The sequence below is a fragment of the Artemia franciscana genome, chromosome 21 (assembly GCF_032884065.1).
Source record: "Artemia franciscana chromosome 21, ASM3288406v1, whole genome shotgun sequence".
NCBI lineage: Eukaryota > Metazoa > Arthropoda > Branchiopoda > Anostraca > Artemiidae > Artemia > Artemia franciscana.
Genome location: NC_088883.1, coordinates 26,444,348 through 26,467,995, shown reverse-complemented (window position 1 = coordinate 26,467,995; position 23,648 = coordinate 26,444,348). Strand labels below are relative to the sequence as shown.

At 34.5% G+C, this 23,648-nt stretch overlaps 1 protein-coding gene across 15 annotated transcripts in view; it reads right to left on the bottom strand.

Annotated features, from left to right (window-relative positions):
• LOC136040607 (protein phosphatase 1 regulatory subunit 12B-like) overlaps positions 1-23,648 on the bottom strand; it is a 223,303-nt gene that overhangs the window by 145,758 nt on the left and 53,897 nt on the right. For 10 of the 15 annotated variants that reach the window (XM_065724880.1, XM_065724870.1, XM_065724873.1 and 7 more), the window contains 3 exons: positions 11,763-11,922; positions 8,476-8,620; positions 4,222-4,379 (listed from right to left, as the gene is read on the bottom strand). In XM_065724880.1, coding sequence (XP_065580952.1) covers positions 4,222-4,379; positions 8,476-8,620; positions 11,763-11,922 — 463 coding nt within the window. The remainder of the gene's footprint in view (positions 1-4,221; positions 4,380-8,475; positions 8,621-11,762; positions 11,923-23,648) is intronic. The other 5 variants (XM_065724876.1, XM_065724875.1, XM_065724881.1 and 2 more) reach the window with 1 other exon arrangement.

Below are 23,648 nucleotides of genomic sequence, written 5' to 3'. Positions count from 1 at the left end.
GCTACAGATAATATACTAGTGTCAAATTCCAAGCAGTCAGTGATAAGGTGAAATTTTAAAGGGATTCAATACCTGAAATCCATTTTGGGAGTCTCAACTTCGGCTGACACGTTTAAACGGACATTCGGCTTGTCCGCTACCCGTTTTGAAAATAAACCGAATTCAATTCAATTGGAAGCCACTATCGAGAGATTTGACGGGTTTCAAGGATCACAGGACTAAGTTGAGAAAGAGAATATCTCTACCTCTGGCCCAAAACTGGAGAAATTAAAAGCCAAGACTTATGGAAACAAATACAAAGTTGAAACAAAAGGGAAAATTTTTTCAAGACGGTGGAAATCAATTCTGTGAATATATCGGCCCTATGTCCAAGGGCCGTCTTCAGCACAATACGAGAAAGAGGTTGAACTTCGTTGAAGTAAGGATGATAGGGCTGTTTTGAAAAGTTTGTAACATTATTAGTTTTAATTTTCGCATTTTAATGTAAGTTTATTTATATATACATATTTTCTTCTCTCTTGTTCTCGTATTGTGCTGAAGTCGACCCTTGGACATAGGGCTGAAATATTCACAGAATTGATTTCCACTGTCTTAAAAAGATTTTCCGCTATTGTTTCAACTTTGTATTTGTTTGTTATGGAAAGGCAGTGTGGTCTTCGTCGCTATTTTCGCTATTTTTAAGACTTATGGAATATTATGAGTCAGCTTTAGTCTTTAAACGCTTATTCAAGTCTCTTAGCCAAGCTCTGCAAGTTACAACAAAATCAACCAATCAATTCTTAATTTCCGCTGTGATCTAAAGTTATTTTCGAGGGGTGTCATACTCTTTTTTAAAAATTCCTATAAATTTTGTTTTCAAAATAACATTTTTCTGGTAAGATTATTCAAAATAATTATTAATAATAACCCAAATTATGATATAATAATTATAATTAGTGAATTAGTTACAATAGGCAATTTTTTCTCACCAGTCAGTTTTTAAACACATTTTTTAAACTTATGGTTACTATGGGCCGTGATTCGTTTTTTACTAGGTGCAGATGTCGCTGCAAACATAATTCTCTCATTTGGCGAGGAGTGCAATGTGTGATTGTGGCGAATCATCTCACGCTTCTTGTGTAATTTCCCCACGTTTTTCCAGGTACCCAATTGAAGCTTGGTCGACTCTTGCTGAGATTAGAGTCCCACCGCTGACAACCCCCCCCCCCCCCGCCCTTCACAAGCAAATAATCAGGAAAACCAGGTTTCGTACTCCCTGACCTTATGGACACATGATTGTAACTCTAGCACTGCTAAAACAACTAAGCGGCGCCGTGCGGTGCCATATGAACTTCGGTGGGAACGTTTTATTGAAATCGGAACTGATGTTTTCCAACGTTCTCCAACGAATATTGTAATTAAAATCAAATAGTTGGGACCATCAAGCCATGGTTTAATTATAGAAAAAAGCAAACAGATAGTCCGAGTGAGTGAGAGGCAAATTATGAGAGGCATCTTATTGTGAATGGGTCTTTAGGGAACCCTTCAAGGAGGCAAGGAAGAAAATGTGTAAGGTACTTGCCAAAATATATGTTGTCTGCAGTCTAATGTAAATTAAATTAAAAAAAGCTTTTTTCGACTGAAAGTAAGGAGCAAAATTAAAACTTAAAACGAACAGAAATTGTTTTGTACCTGTGGGAGCTACCCCTTCCTCAACCCTCGTTCTTAAAAATACTTCTCATTCAAATTCAGTGGCCCTTGTGTTTGAGCAATCTTTCTTAAAGAATTTTGAAAAAGGTCAATCTTTAGTGTAAAGAGCGAGGGTTGAAGAAGGGGTAGTCAGTAAAAAAAAAAAAAAAAAAAAAAAAAAAAAAAAAAAAAAAAAAAAAAAAAAAAAAAAAAAAAAAAAAAAAAAATTACCCTCTGAAAAAATCTAATTTACGACAGAAACGATTAATCTACAAACAGAAAAATATATATATAACAATTGAAAACAAATGATTTGCCAACTAGAAACCACCAATTTGCCCACTTAAAATAAGGAGCTAAACAAAATGAAAAAAAAACAGTTTAAAGACTGAAAACATTGAATTTATCAAGCCGAAACACCAACTTTACCATAAAAACAATGATGAAAACAACTAAATTGCCAATTGAAAACAAACAATTAGCCAATTGAAAAAAAACTTGATGGCTGAAAACACCGAATTTATCAAGTGGCAACAATAGATTTACCAAACAGAAACAGTGAATTTACCAAAAAAACAAATGAATTTACCAAATACGAATAACAAATCTACCGACGGAACCAAATAATTTACTAATAGAAAAAATGAATACACCAACGGAAACAACAAATTCGCCAACTGGAAAGCAGAGATTTTGAGGGCTGAAAACAAGGAGCTTACCAAATGAAATAAGTAATTTCAGGACTGAAAACATTGAATTTAACAAGCGGAAACAACAAGTTTACAAAATAAAACAATGCATTGCAAGCCCAATAAAATGAATTTACCCACTGGAAACAACAAATTTGCGTAACGAAACAACTGATTAACTAACAGAAAAAATCAATTTACCAACTGAAAAAAAATTCATCAATTCAAAACAACAAGATTACCGACTGAAAACAAGCAACTAACCAATTGAAAAAAAATGATGGCTGAAACATTGAATTTACCAAGTGGTAACAATTAATTTACCAAAAAACTGCATTTACCAGCCAAATACAATGAATTTACTTACTGAAAATAAAAAATTACCGACGGAAACAATTAATTTATTAACAGAAAAAAAACGAATTTTGCAGCTGAAAACCACAAATTTACCAGCATCAATCTAATATTTATTCAACACTAACCAAAAACTTTTTGAAGCAAGAGATGCTAATTCAGGGATTTTTTCATCGATAACTACGAAGCATAACATGCCACAGCAATAGCAAGGGGATAAAAGAAGCAAATACACAAAATGCAAATACGCAAAACGCACTATTTGACGGTGTGAAGTCAAACCGTGGAAAAAGTATTGGAAAAATTATCAATATAAGATAATTTTCCCATATATGAGAGAGGCGGTCCCCTTTCTCAAACCCACGCTCTTTACGCTTGGATTAAATTCTTTATCATATTATTCCGATATTTAATTGCCGTCTTTTATTCCCAATTTGATTACGGATGAAAAAACAAACTTTTTCAGTTACCGTTTCCCGTGAAAAAAAAAATTGCCGTTATTGCAAGAAGGGGAAAACTTAAGGTTACTTTATTACTGATTTAATTACCGATTTTAAAAAAGACTATTTTTCTGTCATGCTTCTCATTTGAAAAATTACCGGTTCTGCAAGACGAGAAGAACTATATATCTTTTTTTAAAAAAAAAAGTTAAAACAATGAACAAATAAACATCAACAATAGTTAATATCCTTGAGAAAACATAAGAGATATTAGTATTAGAAGTTCAGAAAATTATGCATTACATATTAGAGGCTATAAAAACGTTAGAAGATTATTTTATAATTAGTAAAGCAAAATTGCAATTAGCGAAAACTAATACTTAGATTACCAATTAGATATATGTTTCAGCTTTAGAAACCACTATTAGCACTCAAAACGAAATAAATCATGATGTATTTATTTTTATTTTATTTCCTCCCCTCTTCCTATTTTAAACGAATCTAAGCACGGAAATTAACTTGTTTCTGACAAAAAAAAAAAGAATAATAATATGTATTTTCAATAAATGAGTAATATAGGATTTAATTTTACTTTTATTACTCCACGACAATAATTTAACAAAATTAAATGTAAATATCGTAAATGTTACAATAAAAGTCAATGGAAGTTATTGCAAAGAAAAAATATACAAGTTATATTATATGTGACTACAATATATCAAACAATTATATATATATTAATTATTATTGAATATAAAATGTCAAAATATTATTAGATCAAATAGTAAAGAGGATGATAAAAAATATTTGACCTAATATCTAATTATTAGGAAGTCATTGAGCTTATCTATCAACCCTTGATATATTGATATCAAGGGTTGATATCAATATTGATATCAAGGGTTGATATCAATATCAAGGGTTGATATCAATAAAGGGTTGATATATTGATATCAACCCTTGATATATATTGATATATAACCCTTGAAAATAAACGTTAATTTTCTACAGCGAATTAATTTCATCTCCACCACCGTCAAAACAGGGCAAGCGGGGACATCACAAACTACCTGCGTTTAAGCGTTGGATGTTGGCCTGACCTAGTAATTAAGTTATTCAGGACGTCTGTCTTGATTATTTGTTTCTTCATCACTTCTTCTTGTTTCTTCTTTAAGTCGTCTAAGAGTGATAGTAAATCTGGATCTGCTACATCGAACACGGTTTGGCCCTGGAAAAGTATAAACATCTCGAAAAAAAAGTTACCGTCGAACACAGTTTGGCACTTGAAAAGCACCCCATTCCATTGCAAATTAAAAGTTCTAGTGTCCTTTTTAAAAGTCAAAAGCAACTGGAGGGCAACCAGGCCCCCTCTTTTTTCCAACTGCAGTCGATCAAAATATTTAGATAGCCATTTTGTTCAAAATAGCCAGTAACACGAGACCAGAATTTTCAAAGTCAGGAATATATGAAGAGATTTTTCACAATGTCAGAAACATGTGAACAGGATTTTCAAAAATAAAAATTGGCGTCTGTGAGAGTGCAACTCGCAACCTTCGAATAACTATCCACTTTAACCTGCTATTTTTATTTTAACTGACCAATCCCTTTTAAGGGGAGGGGGGTATAGGAGTGTACTCCATGAGCCCTCTAGTAGCTAGTTAGCTTGCACTAGCTGTTTGTAGTCTAAAGGTGGAATACCGTGTCATAAAATTGACACATGACCAACAAGTCCCCTGGACTTGCAGGCAAACAATGAAACCTATAGTTTTCCGAGTGTTGTTTTTTTTTTTTTTTTTTTTTTTTTTTTTTTTTTTTTTTTTTTTTTTTTTTTTTTTTTTTTTTTTTTTTTTTTTTTTTTTTTTTAATGGCACGGGTAATCAGCGGGAAAAGTATGAATCCCTTATTGGACAAATACTTGTGTGTAACCCACGAGCCATCAAGTAGCTAGTTAGCTGTTAGTTTTTCTTTTGATTAACCAACCATCAGAGGGAAGTATGTCACAAAGGTGTAAGCCCCTGTAAGACATTGTTTACTAGATACGAAGCTTTTAAGCAGGTCTCCTAATCAGCAGGCCACTGAAAGCCCCTGCTAGAATCATATATGGCTTTGACCCCACATCCCATGGTTTGTCCGAACCGAGGGGTAGACCTCAGACCAGGTGGCAGGACAGCCTATAGAAGTTTCTCAATATGGCCGACATTGCTGCTATCGAGGGCCCATAGAAGCAGATAGGTCCATCAGGAGTAAAGTTGCTAAGCTCTCTACACCACAGGCCAGCTAAGCATGTATTTATTAGATGGCCAATCAACATACATGTTTCCTTCATCTTGTTTCATTTTTAAGTATTTTCATGGACACCTCCCTAACTTCTTCAAACAATTATATCTTTTATATTCTGGACTACGAAAGGAGTCTAGTGTTTCTTTTTCTTTCAGAAATGACATGGGTATTTTCATTCATAAAACTAAAACCATAAGATCAGATTTTAATTCAGTTTTATGTTGTGCCTTCATATGAAATTCCCTGCCTATTAAAATTCGGCTATGTCATTCTTACAGAAAATTTAAAATAGAGCTAACCGGCCACTTCCAACGCCTAGAAAGCTAGTTCTCTCCTCCTTTCTCTTTTTCCCCTCTATCATTCCTTTTCAAATTGTTTAATCCAATTATTTTGATTAACATGATATTTTTTGCTGTTGCTGTTTAATTATATTTTTTTTTTCTTCTCCTTTTGTTTGATTTTAGTGCTGTTATTTAATATAATGTTTAGTCTCCCACTCTCACAGGCCAAAGAGCTTTTGTTGGGGTTTTCTCTGTTTTCTTTATTAAATTAATTGATTGAATAACATATCATGCAGCAGAAGCCCTAAGTCAAGTACGCAGATTACCATATCAAGTGTTGAACAGTTTGTTACAGTAAGATTAGTGTTGTCGGACATCTTATATAAGACGATGAAGCCGATAGAGCCTAAATTTTGCAATCTGGATCTGCTTCGTCGAAAAACGGTCTGCTACTGTAAGAGTATAAGAATAAGAAAGAATAGAAGAAAAATACCATCAGCTGGTGGGCGAGGCGACCCATGACCCCTCTTTTAACTATCTAACTTTGCGAAAATCCATTCCATAGCATAGTTTCGGTATACTTTCCATTATGTACCCTTAGAATTGCAGCCTTACGCAGTAATGTAAGTGGCAACAAGACAAGCTCAGCAAAATCAGGATTACTAATATTAAAGATAATAAGCTGATGAAAGGATATAAGCATACACTCATAAAAGGATTATGATCATTGTATAAAATCACCACAGTCATCATAGCCAAGGATAAAGATACTCCACAGCCATTGAAGACAAAGGGGTTCTAATCGATATTTCAGTTGTTGTGTCTTTTTCTACATGGAAAGGTAACAAGCCTGTCACACAACCATGCGACAGCAAGAATCGAACCCTAGGCCCCGTATTGCCACTCAGAGCATCAATCCACTGGCATCACTACCACACCACCATTGTAACTACCAAAAAGATAAGTTGATTGCCGATGTCAGGATATTCTACTTCAAAGCTATCCAGCTCCTCAAAAATTGTAGGCATATTTAGAAATCAATATTTCTTCATCTTAGTTATAAACGGAAATCGTTTTTACACAATATCACATACAGGAAAAACCCATCTGGCCACATAAAGCTACACATCATGGACACGGAAAAAATCAACCTCCTTAGAAAACTGTTTATACACTAACAATTGAGTTTATATGCAGCTGTTCTTAGCTGGACTTTAGGAAAGATCACCACTTTTTGGAGCCATCACTCTTTATAAGGAATCTTCTGAAATTCATTCTACCTAGAGAGATGACGTGATATATAACATCAAATAGATTAAAATAATACGAAAATTATACCCAGAAATGCCTTTTCTGGTGAAAAATCACGTCATTATTATTGACATTAATTTATAAAAATAACGTATATATAGCCACTAGCTTTCAAATAAGCCCCTAAACAGGTCTCTGCGATAATCCAGTGCCTCCCCCCCCACAAAGCCTGAAGCAAAAAAAAAACAGAAAAGGAACATATCAGCACTAAATAAGCTACAAAAATGTCTTAGATTTTCTATATAGGGAGGGGGCTTAAAACCTCTGATTAAGTGTTTAATACGACTGTCATTGTAACTTGTGGTGGGGCGGACCCAATTGGATCGAGGCTCAAGCCTCAATGCCCATTGCTTCCACACTCTGGGTGGTTGAGCTTACGGAGTCACATCACTAACCCCAACCCCCAGCAGGACTTAGGTCTTGGCAACACGAGCAGTTGAGGTTTTGGACCATAGTGATTCAATAGTATACCTTTAATTTTGATCCACCCCTGTTTTCGAGGGTTATTAAGCTCTTTTTCGGGATTCACACAGCTTTTTTGGGCGACTTTTTTTTACTTTTTAGGATTTTTTTTTAAACTTTTATAATTTTACTTTTAACATTAACATGAGTAATAGTCCCCATTTCTCAATCATAGTCAAATGCCGATTATTTCACATTTAGAAATTATACAAAAACCTCTTTTTTAATTCCCAGTTTCTATAAGCTGGGGATCGCTCCATACTAGGTTGCAGCTATTTTTGCAAACAAAAAAAAAATAAATAAATAAAACGTAAAAAAGACAAAACGCCCAAAACATACAAAACCAAAAGACATGGAGACACATTGATCTTTGCTCTATTTTTCACCAGCACCAAGTTCACTGCTTTCCTGTTTAGAGGCAAAGGGGCGCAAAATGCAGAGAGTAATGTATCTTCAATAGCACCCTTTGAAAATAGTGCCTCTTATCCACCTAATGTGGCAATATATGCCACCTAATGTGGCAATATATAAAATATAGGAGAGACTGTAATTCAATTACATAAACTTTTTCTTCAATTCCAGCAAATCATTAACAACTCCTATATTGTCATTTGTCATTTTCAAGTTTTGAGTCACTTCAGTTTTGATTTGCAATGGGACAGACCCATCTGGAACGAGGCTCAGTACCTCTGATGCAACTCTTTTATTTTCGGGGGTAAGTGCATCAATCAAGTGATTGTAGAATATTGGGAGGGGGCTCACTCGAGTAAAAATGAAATTTACTACAAGTGTATATATCTGCAATAATAAATGAGATAGCATAATACAGCGAGTTTTACATATCATAAAAGAGAAAAATGTCAAATTAAAAGCATGGGCTCCGTAGCTACGTGTTTGTTCATTTATTTGTCATTTTTTATTGAAAACTGATAAAATAGAAACCTAGGCTATATAGCCTAAAGACTGACAAAATAGAAGAATAGGCCTTACTGCGTAATTTTTTATATTCATATCTGCAAAGTTTTCGCAAAGCATTTCACAAGCCTCTCTTTGTCCCCAATGTACTGCAGCATGCAGTGGAGTCCAGCCATCATAGTCCTGAGCATTGACATTGCCACCAATCCTTAAAATTAAACTAAAAAAAAAGAAGAAAAAAGAAAGTTGAAAAAAAAAAAAAACAGCCCAGAAAATTTTGGGCTTCTATACAAAAAAAAAAAATCCTAGAAACTACATTAAAGTCAAAATTAAATAATGCGTTGCGCCAGTTCGTCTATAAATATTGTATTTATCGTTTTTTGTTATTTGTGTTATAGTTGTTTTTTTTTTAATTTTCAACACTATTTTCAATCTAAAGAGTAATGTAAAGCAAATTAAAAAAATATAAAGCTGAATTAAAGTACCGAATCACAGGGAATATTTTTCGTTATTTATGTTTTAGTTGTTTCTATTGTGATGTAATTTTTATCAATGTATAATATATCAATTTTTTCCAATAAATTTTTAACATTGTTTTCAATCTAAAGTATAATCTAAAGCAAATTAAAAAAAATATAATGCTGAATTCAGCTACCAAATCACGGGAAAATTTTTGTGTTATATTGAAATACCAAAACCATAGAATTGTAGGAAAATAGCATACCAAAACTTAGCGAGGGAAAATAAGCCTCAAGTGACAAGTTAGAGACAGTTATAGGGTTTAAGTGACAGTCTTTTTATTTCTAAAAAAGACATAATTGTTTAAAAGAATACAAATTTTAACAATTTAATTTAACACAAAATTAATAACCAAAAAATAAAAATTTTAGAATCTTTTCGCGACAAATTATGACAATTTCATGAACACAATTCTTCAACAATTCAAGATGATCCAAGAACGCTGATTGAAAGCGAAGTTCTTGATCTTTCTAAAAGAAAAAACTATGAATTTTAGCTAGTTATTACTAATTCTTTGGTTATTGCTATTATCATCATTTATATTTGATTTTCAAACATGCTGTTCAAAACTGAAGCCCAAAAAGTACATGTGACTTTAAGAGACTGGAAATGGCGCAAGTATGTATATATATATATATATATATATATATATATATATATATATATATATATATATATATATATATATATATATATATATATATATATATATATATATATATATATATATATATATATATATATATATATATATAAACTACGAACACCATCAAGCGTCTGGCGACACTTGATATTCTTCATTAGTGTAATAGTAAGAATACTTAATTTAATTAGTTTAAAACTAGGGTAGTAATAAGCATCTGGTCGCAGTTCCTGATAGAAAAATGATTATAGAGCTTGAAAAAATGTCAAGTGTCACAATAAGCTAGATGGGGTTGATAGTTTTTTTTGTCAACACTAGCGCTAGGTTTCTTAGAAGTTACCCTTACTCTTTGTCTAGGTCGTCATTGTAGTCATTAGCCCTTCCTCTCATCCAAAATCCCAGATTCCTGCCTAGTGTATTACTAACCATGGCAAAATAATGTTCACAAAATTATTCAAGTTTGTTTGAAACGGGTGTTTGCTCCCCTTTTTATTAATTCGTATACATTTTCTGCACTAGGTTTTTCCTTCTTCTTTTTTTCTCTTTTTTCGTTTATCGTATTTTGTATTAGCTCTAGTACATTTGTTAATGTATTCCTTTACTATCACTTCCGTTCCATGGCCCTTCAGCCAGGAAGTGCAATCGGAGGTTGTGGGCTAACCATCCTGTGCTTTCGCACACCCTTACTAATTGTCATTCCCAGATTTCTTTAGCTGAGTAAGCTCTAAAAGGGTACCTGACTAAGCTTACAGAGTCACGGCAATGACCCCTGTTCCAAAACAAATAATTAGCGAAACTAGGGCTCGAACCTCTGTTCACACGGACAATAGATTTCAAGTCTAGCATGCCACCCGCTCGGCTAAAACGGCTCGAAGTATTAAATACGTAATATAAAATCCGATCGCAATATATAAATAATGTATACGTAAAATAATAATGTATACTCCGAATATCTACCTTTCAATCTGTAGGAGTAAAAAGCAAACAAATTATATATCAGCAATATAATAATATATAATGCGAAAATCCATTTTTAGGGCTGTAGGAGTAATATACAAACCAATTACAATAGAGGAATGATATATGAAAACTAAATAAACACATAAAAGTAATTCAAATAAGTTACCGTATTATATAAGTAAGAATAATATAATTGAGTAATAATACAATAAATATAATTATAATATTAATAAAGTAAAAATAATAAATAAATAATCCAAATATTCCTATTTTCATACTTTGTAGTAAATTAGTAACATATAAAAAAAGTAATCCCTTAGAAGACTTTGTGGACGTCATAAACTATTATTATTATTATGAGTAATATGTATTATTCTATGTCCTTTCATTCCCATGAAAATTTTTGGACTGAGCCTGTTGTATGACTACTGCGAGGTGATATCTCTTTTCATATTGCAGAATTATTTTATGTGTGCAACTTAAAAGAGAATATGAGACCTAATAAGAGAAAAAATCAGATGTATAGAACACGTTTTACGAATGAAGGATAACAGATTACCAAAGATTGTCCTTCTCGGTCAACCGTTTAGGGCCAAAAAAAGGACTGTCGCCGAGTGGGGTGAGGGGATGTCATAAAGAAATGTTTAAGGGAAACTGGAACTTATCAGTAGGGTGTAAAAAGGGAGGCCTTGAATAGATTGGGATGGAGGAGTGTGCACAGCTGTGTTGGCCTCAGGTGACTTGGCTGAGGCGGCGTAGGGCCAAACAAGGCGATCCATCCCCAAATGGTGTGGAAGGATGTCATAAGGAAAGATTTAAGCGAAATGGGAACTTCTGTGAGGGTTTAAAGAAGGTAGCTTTGAATAGAATGGAACAGAGGAGGAGCGTACGGAGCTTTTTAGGCCTCAGGCGGCTTGGTTTTGCAACGAGCTGCCAGTAGTAGTAGCAGCAGTAGTAGAAAAAGAGTAAGTTCATAATCTTCCCGGTACAATATGGGGAAGCCTGTGAGGCCATCACGGTCAACGCCAGGAACTTTCCCTAGAAGGGGGAGTAATTTTTATCAGAAGCTTTATTTTTACAAAGATCTAAATAATGCTTTTGTTTCTTGGCGGAGAAGAGGGGGCATTGCAACCTGGCCCAAAAGCGTCCATGGAGCAAATAAAGTCAATATGGCGTGTTTATTGGTTATTAGCTGACCTAGCAGACCCTGACTAAGCGCTTATAACACATTGATTTTCACCTCAAGACACGTATATAGCCCTTCGCTGCTGCCACATGTAAAGCAGACGCTCCTGTTTTTGGGTGAGGTCTGTCAGAGATCTGTCTGGTTTGTATCCAAGTGTTTACATCCTCAACCATTCTGTCTTCTTCCATGTTTTTTGCCACTTCACTATCAATCCCTGAAAAAGAATCAAAATTTAGAATTCCTTAAAAAAAAACACGGACAGTGAAGCTAAAATCTGATTGTTTAAATTGGTTAAATTGGAACTTAAGAACGATAGCTAGTTATTGTTGTTCTCATGGTTAATTAGCTTTTTGTATCAATGTGGCAACAAAGACAAAATGTGGTAATGCCCTAAAGACTAGGTAGTTTTGAAACAACCAAAATAAAATTCTTAGAAAATAACGGTTTTCAGGTATAAAAGGCTAAGATGGGTAGGGGAAAAAAAATTCTTTTTTATTTTTGTACCCCAGATACTTTTGATAAATAAAATCTTCAAATTCTGCAAGACAACTAAACATTTTGTCGACTCAACTGCCTACAACTTTACGTTGCATTTTCAAACAGTTCGTGGTAACGAACTGTAGTAAGGAGCGACCCGGCTCAATAGTAAACGAAACTCTAAAAAATGGAATTTTGATACTAAAAGATATATCAAAAGAATCGGATTTTTATGCTGATTTTAAATATATAAGTTTCATCAAATTTAGTCTTTGTCATCAAGTTACGAGCCTGAGAAAATTTGCCTTATTTTGGAAAATAGGGGGTAAAACCCCCTAAAAGTCATAGGATCTTAACGAAAATTACACCATCGCATTCAGCGTATCAAAGAACCCTATAGAAAAAATTCCAAGGTCCAATCTACAAAAATGTGGAATTTCGTATTTTTTGCCAGAAGACAAATCACGGGTGCGTGTTTATTTGTTTTTTGTTTTTTTTTGTTTTTTTTTGTTTTTTTTTTCCCAGGGGTCATCGTATCGACCAAGTGGTCCTAAAGTGTTGCAAGAGGGCTCATTCTAACGGAAATGAAAAGTTCTAGTGCCCTTTTTAAGTGACCAAAAAAATTGGAGGGCACCTAGGCCCCCTCCCACGCTCATTTTTCCCCAAAGTCAACGGATCAAAATTTTGAGATAGCCATTTTGTTCCGCATAGTCGAAAACCATAATAACTATGTCTTTCGGGATGACTTACCCCCCACAGTCCCTGGGGGAGGGGCTGCAAGTTACAAACTTTGACCAATGTTTACATACAGTAATGGTTACTGGGAAGTGCACCGACGTTATCAGGGGGATTTTTTTTGTTTGGGTGTGGGGTTCAGGGGAGGGGGCTATATGGGAGGATCTTTCCTTGGAGGAGTATTTCATGGGGGAAGAGAAATTCAATGAAAAGGGCGCAGGACTTTCTAGCATTACTATAAAAAAAAAACAATGAAAATATAAACATGAAAAAGTTTTTTCAATTGAAAGTAAGGAGAAGCATTAAAACTTAAAACGAACAGAGATTATTACGCACATGAAGGGTTCTAAAAATACTTTAGCATAAAGAGCGAGGTATTTAGGAGGAGATAAATACTTCGCTCTTTATGCTAAAAAATTTTTAAATAATTTCAACTATTTATTCTACGGCCTTTCTGATTCAGGGGTCATTCTTAAAGAATTGGGATAAAACGTAACGTAAGTTACGTAAGTTATGTACGTTTGTTACGTAAGTTAATTCTTAAGTTACGTTTTTTTTTACTAATAAAAACGTTCGTTAAAAATTAAAAGATCTAGTTGCCTTTTTGAGTAACCGAAAAATTGGAGGGCAACTAGACCTCCTTCCCCACCCCTTATTTCTCAAAATAGTCTGATCAAAACTAAGAGAAAGCCATTTAGCCAAAAAAAGAATTAATATACAAATTTCATTTTAGTAATTTATGTACGGAGAGCCAAAATCAGACATGCATTAATTCAAAAACTTTCAGAAATTAAATAAAAAAAAACAAGTTTTTTTTAATGAAAGTAAGGAGCGACATTAAAACTTAAAACGAACAGAAATTACTCCGTATATGAAAGGGGCTTTTCCTCCTCGACACCCCGCTCCTTGCGCTAAAGTTTGATTCTTTCTCGCAACTCTACTTTTTAAAACAATAAAAAACTTTAGCGTAAGGAGCGGGGTGTCGAGGAGGAAAAGCCCCTTTCATATACGGAGTAATTTCTGTTCGTTTTAAGTTTTAATGTCGCTCCTTACTTTCATTAAAAAAAACTTGTTTTTTTTTATTTAATTAATTAGTAGAGTCAAAATAAATTTCAAACTGATAATAACTGAATTATCAGATTGAAAAACAAAATTGATAGACCCGTTATTTAGCACAAAATCTTCACTCCTTCTAATGCAACTGCAACTTTTACTACAACTGCAACAATGTTTTTAACTTTGTTGCTCATTTTTTTTAATCTGTGCGTTTTAAACTTAATAAAAAAAAATTGTTTAATTGTTTTAAATAGCTTTCCAAGAATGAAATTTCCAGAAAATTCAAGAATAAAACCATATTTATTTGATCACTTTCCCCTTTTTTATTCAAGAGTTTTCACAATGAAAACTTGAAAAGTTATAAGGCAATAGACCCACTGTCGGTGCTTTACTCATGTTTTTCGACTTCAACATAAAAAGAAATTTTTTGGGCCCATAACAACCACATTCAACAAAATAAAAATAAATTTTAGATTCAATAAACAAAGCTGTGGAAAACACATCTGATTGCATATTTATATATATATTTTTTATATCTATTTTTATATATATACTTTCTTAATTTTATATTCAATAAACAAAGCTGTGGAAAACAAACCTGACTGCATATTTATATATATATTCAATATATATATGTTTTTTATCCATATATATATATATATATATATATGTATATATATATATATATATTTAGATTCAATACACAAAGCTGTGGAAAACACACCTGATTGCATTTGAATATTTTGTTTGTGCACAACTTCTAGTTATGAAAGAAGATCTGAGATAATTGAAGAATAACATGTTACATCTTTTCTCTAATTTTTTTAAGTGCTCCCTTTAAGTCCCTAAATTTATCAGGATTTTCCAGAACTTGTCTGGCACAAAAATGGGTTTTCCTAAAAATATCAAGGAGTTCTCCGAGAATTCAATTTTATACGTTCAAAAGGTATTTGTTCTCTCTCAAAGGTAGCCCTAAAAACATATCCGTCAGAATCTATGACAATGCTGGACATACATACTCCGGCATATTCAACATACATACAACTTGTATATTCGTAAAAGATATATTAGACACTAATTACAAGTTTTTCTAGAAATGTAACAAGAAAAACAGAACGAAGAGATAGAAATGCATAGTAGACATTTCAAACGAGGGTTTTAAGTACAGCCAATAAAGTATTAACTAAAAAATAGGTTTTCCTAAAAATCTCAAGGAGTTCTCCAAGAACTCAACTTCATATGTTCAAAAGGTATTTGTTCTCTCTCAAAGTAGCCCTAAAAAACATATCCGTCAGAATCTATGACAATGCTGGACATACATACTCCGGCGTGGAGAGGAGGGGTGTTTGTGAAAAAGGTCCTACTTCTTCGAGATTTTGAGGACGTTGAGAAGGGAACAGCCCCTTTCATACACGGAGTAGTTTCAGTTCGTTTTAAGTTTTAATGTCACTCCTTACTTTCAGTTAAATAAAACTAGTTTTTTTTTCATTTAATCACTTCAATAGGTTGATTTTGTTTCTTTGTTTGTTATGAGCAGTGAGGACGACTTGGCGGAGGTCCTTGTCGAAGTATTTGCTTGTTTTTGTCTTTATATTTTGCTATTGGCTGACAAAATCTTCGTTTTATCTCACCAATATGATTTTATTCTTCATTTACTATATCTTCTTTTTTCTTTGTTTCATACTTCATGTATAGTCAGTGTGGTCTTAGAATGTATTTAATAAAAAAACAACATTGTTCATTTACTTTTAATCAACATATTCCCTATGTCATGAGATATTTGAGAGATGGAATGTAAACAGAAAACTCAAGTAGACCCTTTTTCCTCAAAAATGTAGTCTACATAAAGCAGTTCTTACAAAATTGAGAAAGTTGTGATGGACATAAACGCTCTCACGTTGTCGTGGGGGGAAGGCAGGAGCCCAAACTTCCTCAAAATGGGAACACTAGTCTACAATTATTTTTTTTTTTTTTAGTCAACTTATTGAGATTTGACGAAGTTAACTATTTCATGCGGACACATAAAGAATGACAGAAAAGGTCATTGGACCTTTTATTCCTTTTTGTAGCCTATACAAGGCATATCCATCAAAATCAGCGGTAGTGCAGGATATACACACTTTGGCGCAATCAGTGAGACAATAAGGAGTATTAAGCAACAGGCTGCTGTTAGCTCATAATCATCTTCGGCAATGAGGGGTTCGCAACTTTTGTTAGTTGGTGTACCTGTTATTTGTTTCCAGTGTATTTGATGGTAAGACCAATTTGGTTCCGGTGGTAAGAAATGTAGGGGACTTGTAAGTAATAATCGGCTATTAGGCTACATTCATCTTCAGCGATGAGGGGTTTGCAACTTTTGCTAGTTGCAATGAGGGGTCTGCAACTTTTGCGAGTTGTCGTACCTGATATTTATTTTAAGACCTTTACAGATTAACAACTTCAGTGTTGAATCGAAGCGAGGAAACACAACCAAAGTGTTGCTCCCGCAACACTTTACTCGGCAAAGCCGAACAAAGGTTGCCATAAAACCTCACGCTGCCCATGCAATGTAGATCTAGTTTAGATTAGTCTTAATAGTAAAAGTTCATTGCGAAAATAGATTCATGGGATTTTCAAAAAAAATAGCCTGAAACCCCACAAAAATGGTCCGCGATCCCTAAAAAATACACGAACGTTGTAAAAAAAAAAAAATCCGAATTAGTTCTTACAAAATAAAAAATACCTCAAACGACACTTCAAACAAAACAAAAGAATCCTTACAAAAATAGGAAATGGTTCTCACAAATACAAAATACTTCCTACTAATACAATATACTTATATTTTGTTTAATTGAATATCCCCCTGAGCGTTTCCTAAAGGTTTCACGTTAGGTCCCATAGTGTCATTTGTTACAGTAACTGTAGTGATACCATTAAAAGTATATTAATAGTATAATTAATATTAATAATTAAGTATATTAAGTATATATTAAGTATATTAAGTATATTATTAAGTATTATTAATTAAGTATATTATTAAGTATATTATTAAGTATTATTAAGTATATTATTAAGTATGTATTAAGTATATTTAAGTATATTAAGTATATATTAAGTAATTAAGTATATTAAGTATAATTAAGTATATTAATAGTATATAATAGTATATTAATATTATAATAGTACCATTAATAGTATATGTGTTGCCTTTTGGTGATTTGAACATCATTCTCATCAAGTCCTGCAAGTTTCAATTTAATATAATAAGCCGTTTACTATTAAATTGCTGATATATCCTTATGATTACCAGTATATTTATATACTTTTGTGATATACAGGTTGGATTAAAATCCACTTGGATACATTAGTGAGGCTCGAACCTCGCTCAAAATAAATCTTTTTTTATCGGCTCCTAATAATAAGCTACAGTCAATCATGCAGCGTTTCAAGCAGTTTGATGTTGCTATGGCTAAATTCTGAACTACCCTCAATGGCCGGTGAGAATTATTCAATCAGGAAGTGATTCGCGCGAAAAACCCACTTATCTGGTCTTTTGTTAAGGTAGTCACTATGAATTTAGGCTAATAGATGCGAATCTTCAAGAATACAATCCCAAAACGACTGATTCATCCAAGCCTGCTGTTAAAAAGCCATTTGCGGAGCTTGCGAATACCCCTGAAATTTAGCAAACACTTTCTAAGAATTTTTTAGCCCTAAAAGCTAGTGATAAACTAGGGTCTAAATCGGTTTCTTCAAGTATCGCCCCTATTTACGAGCAATAAGTTGCAACTGAAGCCCAGCTGGAGAAGACAAAAAGTGACCTGCTGGAAAATATAACGAAGAAAGTGACTGAAAAGTTCAACGACGCAAGGTCAGTGAAAGCAGCGGCTGAACTGATAGTCAGCTAGGTTTACAATTCAGTCACGCTCGAGTTTAATCCAAAGTTTGCGAAAATCGAGCAGGCTCCAAGTTGTCTGAGAACTCCAATTGACAACCAGGAGGAGAGGATTGGTTGAATGGAAACAAATCCTAATGATTATGATTATGAGTCCTTGCTTGACAGTCTTGTATTTCATGGGGTAAAGCAGTTACCTGGTGTAACTGCTGTAATGGTGTAACTCGTATGACTAATTCTCGTATTATAAATAGCAAAATGTCTCTGACTGATTACTCGTCTTCTGATTGGGTTAATGTATATCGTCTCAACCTTGAATAACCAGACAACGCAGCATAAAGAAAGTCCTATTAGAGTTTCCTCGATAATCGTTAAATTTTCGAGCAAAGATGTAGCCCGAAAAGTGTTTAAAGCAAAAGCTAGACTTGCTTCAATTGGTGTTTTTGTATCGGAGTCTCTAACAAAGCGTCACCCAGACATTCTAAATGCAGCAATATATGAATGGTTTAACAACTGATGTTTTTACGATTTTTTACCAAATTAAGAGTAAAAGGTAAAGGATACGGCATTAGACTTTACAGTCCATACCGGCGGTGCTGATCTCCGTTTCTTGGCCCTTCAGCCAGGAAGTGCAATGGGGGGTTGGGGGCCAGCCATCCTTTGCTTTTGTACACCCTTCCTGTTTACCCTCCCCAGATTTCTCCAGGTACCCATTTAGAGCTGAGTCAACTCTGGCTAAGCTTACAGAGTCACGCCACTGACCCCGTCCCAAACTGAAGAATTGGGTACACCGGGATTCGAACCCGCGTCCTCTCAGACAAGGATTAAGAGTGATCTGCATAATTTTGGAATTTGGCAGTGATAATATAGTTGTTGATTTGCATCGAGGTGCCAGGTCTTCATTTTCAATGGATCACCTAGGTCCATCTGTATGGAATGAGCTAGCTTTACCAGCGAGCATTAGGGCGGCGAAACACGTACTTCAGTTGAAAAAGAATTTAAAAGATTATTTTGGGGGGATAATTGTTGAATTTTGTTATGGATGGTAGGGTAGGAGGGAGAGGAAGGGTGATCTATGGAGGTAAGGATGGTCTGGGAAGGTAGGGGTAGGCAGGAGGTAAGGTTGGGCTGGGAGGGTAGGGTTGGGGAAGTTGAATTTTGAAAAATGATGGAGCCTGGATTTGTTATATTATTTTTCTTTTATATTTTACTTATCTATTACTATTTTCAATTCAGTTGTTTTTTATTTATTTACTTATTTTGCTTAATATATAGGGTATAATTTATTTATTTTTGGTTTATTTATAATAGGATTATTTAAATAGTTCACCTTTTTTTTAAACAAATGCGCTAATGGGTAAGAAGTGACGTGAACTTTTAGTGCGACCGCAAACACTCATAGGTTTTCTATAGCGCGAAAGTGTTTTATGTTAATAAAATTAACTAATAAAATATTAGTTATTTAATTAATTATTAATTAGTTATTAATTTATTAGTTATTTATTTATTTATTAGCGCGATTTATAGCGCATTTATTTATTTGTGAATTTGAAATCTTTCGTCCTAACGGTGCTTCATTGCAGTTTCACAATCGTGAACACAAATAAGAACTAATTTTGGGCTTTCTGTTAGTCTCAACTTAAGAGGTGGGATAGGGAGTAACTTTACACACGGGGATTTTTTTATGGAAGTTTCTTCTTTTTATCAGGGCTAAAAATGCAAATCTGAAAAAGAAACGTTATTTAACTTTTCTTTGAAATCTGCTTCGACTCTCCCACTGTTTAATTTCACCCCTCATTCTTTACCACTGACGGGTGCGATGAGAACATCAGGAGATTACCATTTTTAACGTCGTTCCTGGATTTGATAAATATGAATATTGTTGTAAGAGAAGTATGAAAAATAAAAAATACACAAAAATGTGCAAACAGGAACACTTCAATCACAACTTCATTTTCGACTGCTATGACACTGAAAGAATCACAACTTCGTTTCGACTAAAAAGCTATTGAATAAAACACAAAATTAGGTTATATCACATTGGTTATCAAAGCCATTATGGTCCTAAGAAACGAGGCAACTTGTTCCATGGGACTGGCACTCACAATTGTGCAGAAAGAATCATTCTTTGTAAGAGCGTCGAAGGCTATCACAGTCAGTTTTACAGCTGCAGAGAATCAGTTTGAGAAGGCTTTCAGGAGGAGGTGGTATATCAGTCATAATGGGTATAGAACATTTGACGAAAGATTTCAGTCTCAGTCTTCAAGTACTAGAGCTGTCGGACCTATATGTCATTATTTAAAAATAAACACGCAGGTGGTGGTACTTCACAGCATCAAGTGTAGACGGTGAGCGTCGGGGTGAACAAAACTAGCCATACTGGCTACTTTCGAAATGAACAGCGTCAGAGCTGGGGTAAGGATTCGTCAGATCTAGCTTTGTATAATCGTTAAAGAGCCTTATTGGCTTCTGACAAGGCTTCCTTGTCAGAAGGTTGGTTGTCCCTTGACTGGTTTCAAAAAAAGCTACCATCGGCTGTAGCTTTCAGTACTGAAGGTTAGCCAACACCATGCAATAGCAAAATTTTGTTTTTGAAACAAATTCTGAAACAAAATTCTGAAAAGGCGTGGACGAAATACAGTAACCTTATAACCTCTGACGGTAGCTTCATCTTTAAGTAACAGATGTAAATACTCTTCAATCTGTGTATTTCTAGTCGGGGAATAAAGAATCGCTTGCTCGGGTTCTGGATAGTGCATCAGCAAGAACAACAAGTCAGTATCATTTCTGATTATGCAGTCTCCCTTTTCTCGGCTGAAGCAAGTACAGTTTTTGCTATCAATCTCCCTTCTTTCTTCCGAGCTAGCTTTGTGGGCATTCCTGGCAGAGATGAAACTGATGGTATGGTACTATTTTCCTTTTATTCGCTTCCGACGCGCCAGATTTTTGATAGTCAGCCCCATTTGCATGGCCGTCAAAAATGACGTCATCTAATGCAAAATACTTCTGTAAAAAAGCTGCATAAGGTGAAACTACCTCTCAGTCAGTGGATAAAGTACCCCATCCTACCGAATGAAGTAACCGACAGCCGTCCACGACATAATGGTATGTTTGCGTTGGCATTAGTTAGACCTTTATGGTGGAAGCAAACAAACTGAATGTAAATTGAAGAAGAGGGAGGAAGAGAACGGAGCAATCTTGACGTAATCAGGTTCCCCTTCTGACCTTGCTTAAAGTGGAATTTAGGAAGTAGTTAGGGGAATTTTCAATTCTGATGTCATTTTCGCTCTCCCCAGACTAAAATTAAAAGGAAAACGATTTCTCAATCCTATTTATTTCGAAAAAAATTCTAACTCAAGATTTTCCCTTCGGTTCTGCACGTTCTGTTCTTTGAATCTGGCTTTGGACGCTTGTTTGCCCGTGATTCCAGGCAAATTCGGTCCTACATTTTGCATACAAGTCCAGTGGACATTGTCCGTCATGAGTCAGCACAGAATCAATCCGATCATTCATCCCTTGGTTCTATGACTATCTACCTTAGTTCTGTGTCCAGTTCTGCACGGGCAATTTCAAGTGATTCTGGATATATTATTAAGCGAATTTGTCAGAACATTTTGTTGTTTGTTGAACATTTGGTGTTCATTTCTGCGCGAATACTGCAAAAATTATGATTCTGATTTTTCATCCCCGTCTGATCTCACTTAGGGTACTAAAATACAGAAGGTTCAATTCCGATGTAATTTTCGCCCCCTTCCCCGACTTGAATTAATAGTAAACAACCTTGCAGAAATTTACATTTGTGATTTTCCCCCTCTTTCCCCTAAAAAAGAGGTGTTTCTGCACGGGCGATTTTGGATATGTTATTAAGCGAACTTTTTTAATTATTTTAGTACCAAAAAAATTTCTGTTGCCCAAATACCGAGGTTTGACTCTTTTTTCTTAGTTTTACTGGACTATAATAAGACCACCTAGGTATATTACTCATAACCAAAGATATATATTAGTATAAAAAATTTGGAAATCTTTTTTTTCACGACAATAGGCTTATCATCCGCCATAAAATGTAAAATTTTATCGGATAAATTTAGCAGTTTCTAGTGATTATAGGAAAATAATATAACAGCAGTATTGAAATACAAGTGGTACGCAGTAGCGTTGGAGACAACAAGAGGACAAAACCCAACAGCAGTGCAACAACACTAAAACAATATCCAGCAGCAGAATCGATCACGTCTTTCGCTAACTAAAAGAAGAACAACAGTTTGATTAAAGGGGAGTCATCGTATCCTGCTTTAGCCACATAATTTAGTTTTCTCTTTGTTCCTCTTTTTCATTAACATGCGGGTTTGCATTGATCCTTCCTCTTTTCTTGCATTCGTCGCAACACGGCTGGCATTCGTCGCAACACTGTTATAGCATCATTAATCATTATTGCTTCAATATATTCAGAAAGTTTCTACTTAGTAGATTTTAAGTTCCATTTATTTAACTGCATCCTCCCCTAATATTTTGACAAAGTCATATGCAACAAATAAAAATATTTTGATTTGCATTATTTTTGAACTTATTTCTTATCAATAGTTGGTTCATAATGCCAAACACCGCCAATCTGAAAAAAAAAATACAGTCCGTTCCTAGCACATCTCGTTTTGAATGCTTGGAATGATTTCAATCGGATTGCTGCATTCTTTTGTATAATTCCTCCTTTTTCAAAACCGTATCCCCGGGGGGGGGGGGGAGTTTACCAGGTTTGAACCCAACCCCATCGAAACTCTTGTCCAACTCGTAAAAAATCAACTAGAGTTCATATAAAAAAAAAATTCGATACGTTTTGTGAATTTTTTTCGTAAAAAAAATTCCCCCCGAAAATAGCCCTGCACCGAACAAAATTCCTGGTTACGCCCTTGTCTCCTTTAGTCTGTGTTTCCCCAATATAGTGATCGGCTCAAAATTGGATATAGAACTCCACTGTTACCTACATGTATTTGGCGTCTGTTTTGGAAACCATGTGTATGTAGAAGTGGAACCACATTTTGTTTTCGAGAGGGCCCAGAATGAAAATATTTTTCACGTACATAGTAAAATATTACAAAAATTCTTGCACAAAGGGAGAAGGGTAACCCCCCCCTCAGAGACTGGTCGGAAGGACGCTGTTACTCCCTGCAAAATACATCATCCCTTCCCCTCCCCAAGGCCTAGACGTGTGTAGACCTATAATAAAGATGTGACTTTCGGTAATTTCGGTGTAAAATTCTTCTTCTGAACAAAATACTATAATAAGAACACCATTCGATTCCCTATCTAAGACTCTTTCCATATATAAGCAGCAATCGCAACCTAGACCATGGAGTATTGCACTGATACCTCGATATACCCCAATACAATATACAAAAGTTTAATGATTTTATTAGTCTGATAAATGATTTTTGAGTAGCGTCTTTGTATAGACACAGACAATATACAAAAGTAATTGCTAAATAATTGCTCCATCAAAAGCCTGCGAATAAATACATAGAAAAATCAAAGGTCCTCATACAATGTTACAGATCAGTGGTATCAGCCGATCATCATGATCTAAGGTGTTCCGGTTGAATCCAGCGTGTGGCAAGGAATATTCTAATGAAGTAACAGTTGGGCAATTCTTTCTTCTGCTTGACTTATTAGCTAATATCTGGTTCTATCTACCCCAAAACGATTTTTGTTATGTTAATAAATAAAGAAATTTTTCCCGTCACAACTTTTGTTGTTCTTTTTTTTCTCTACATTTGGCCTAAGATACAAGTCTTAACTTTGTCCAA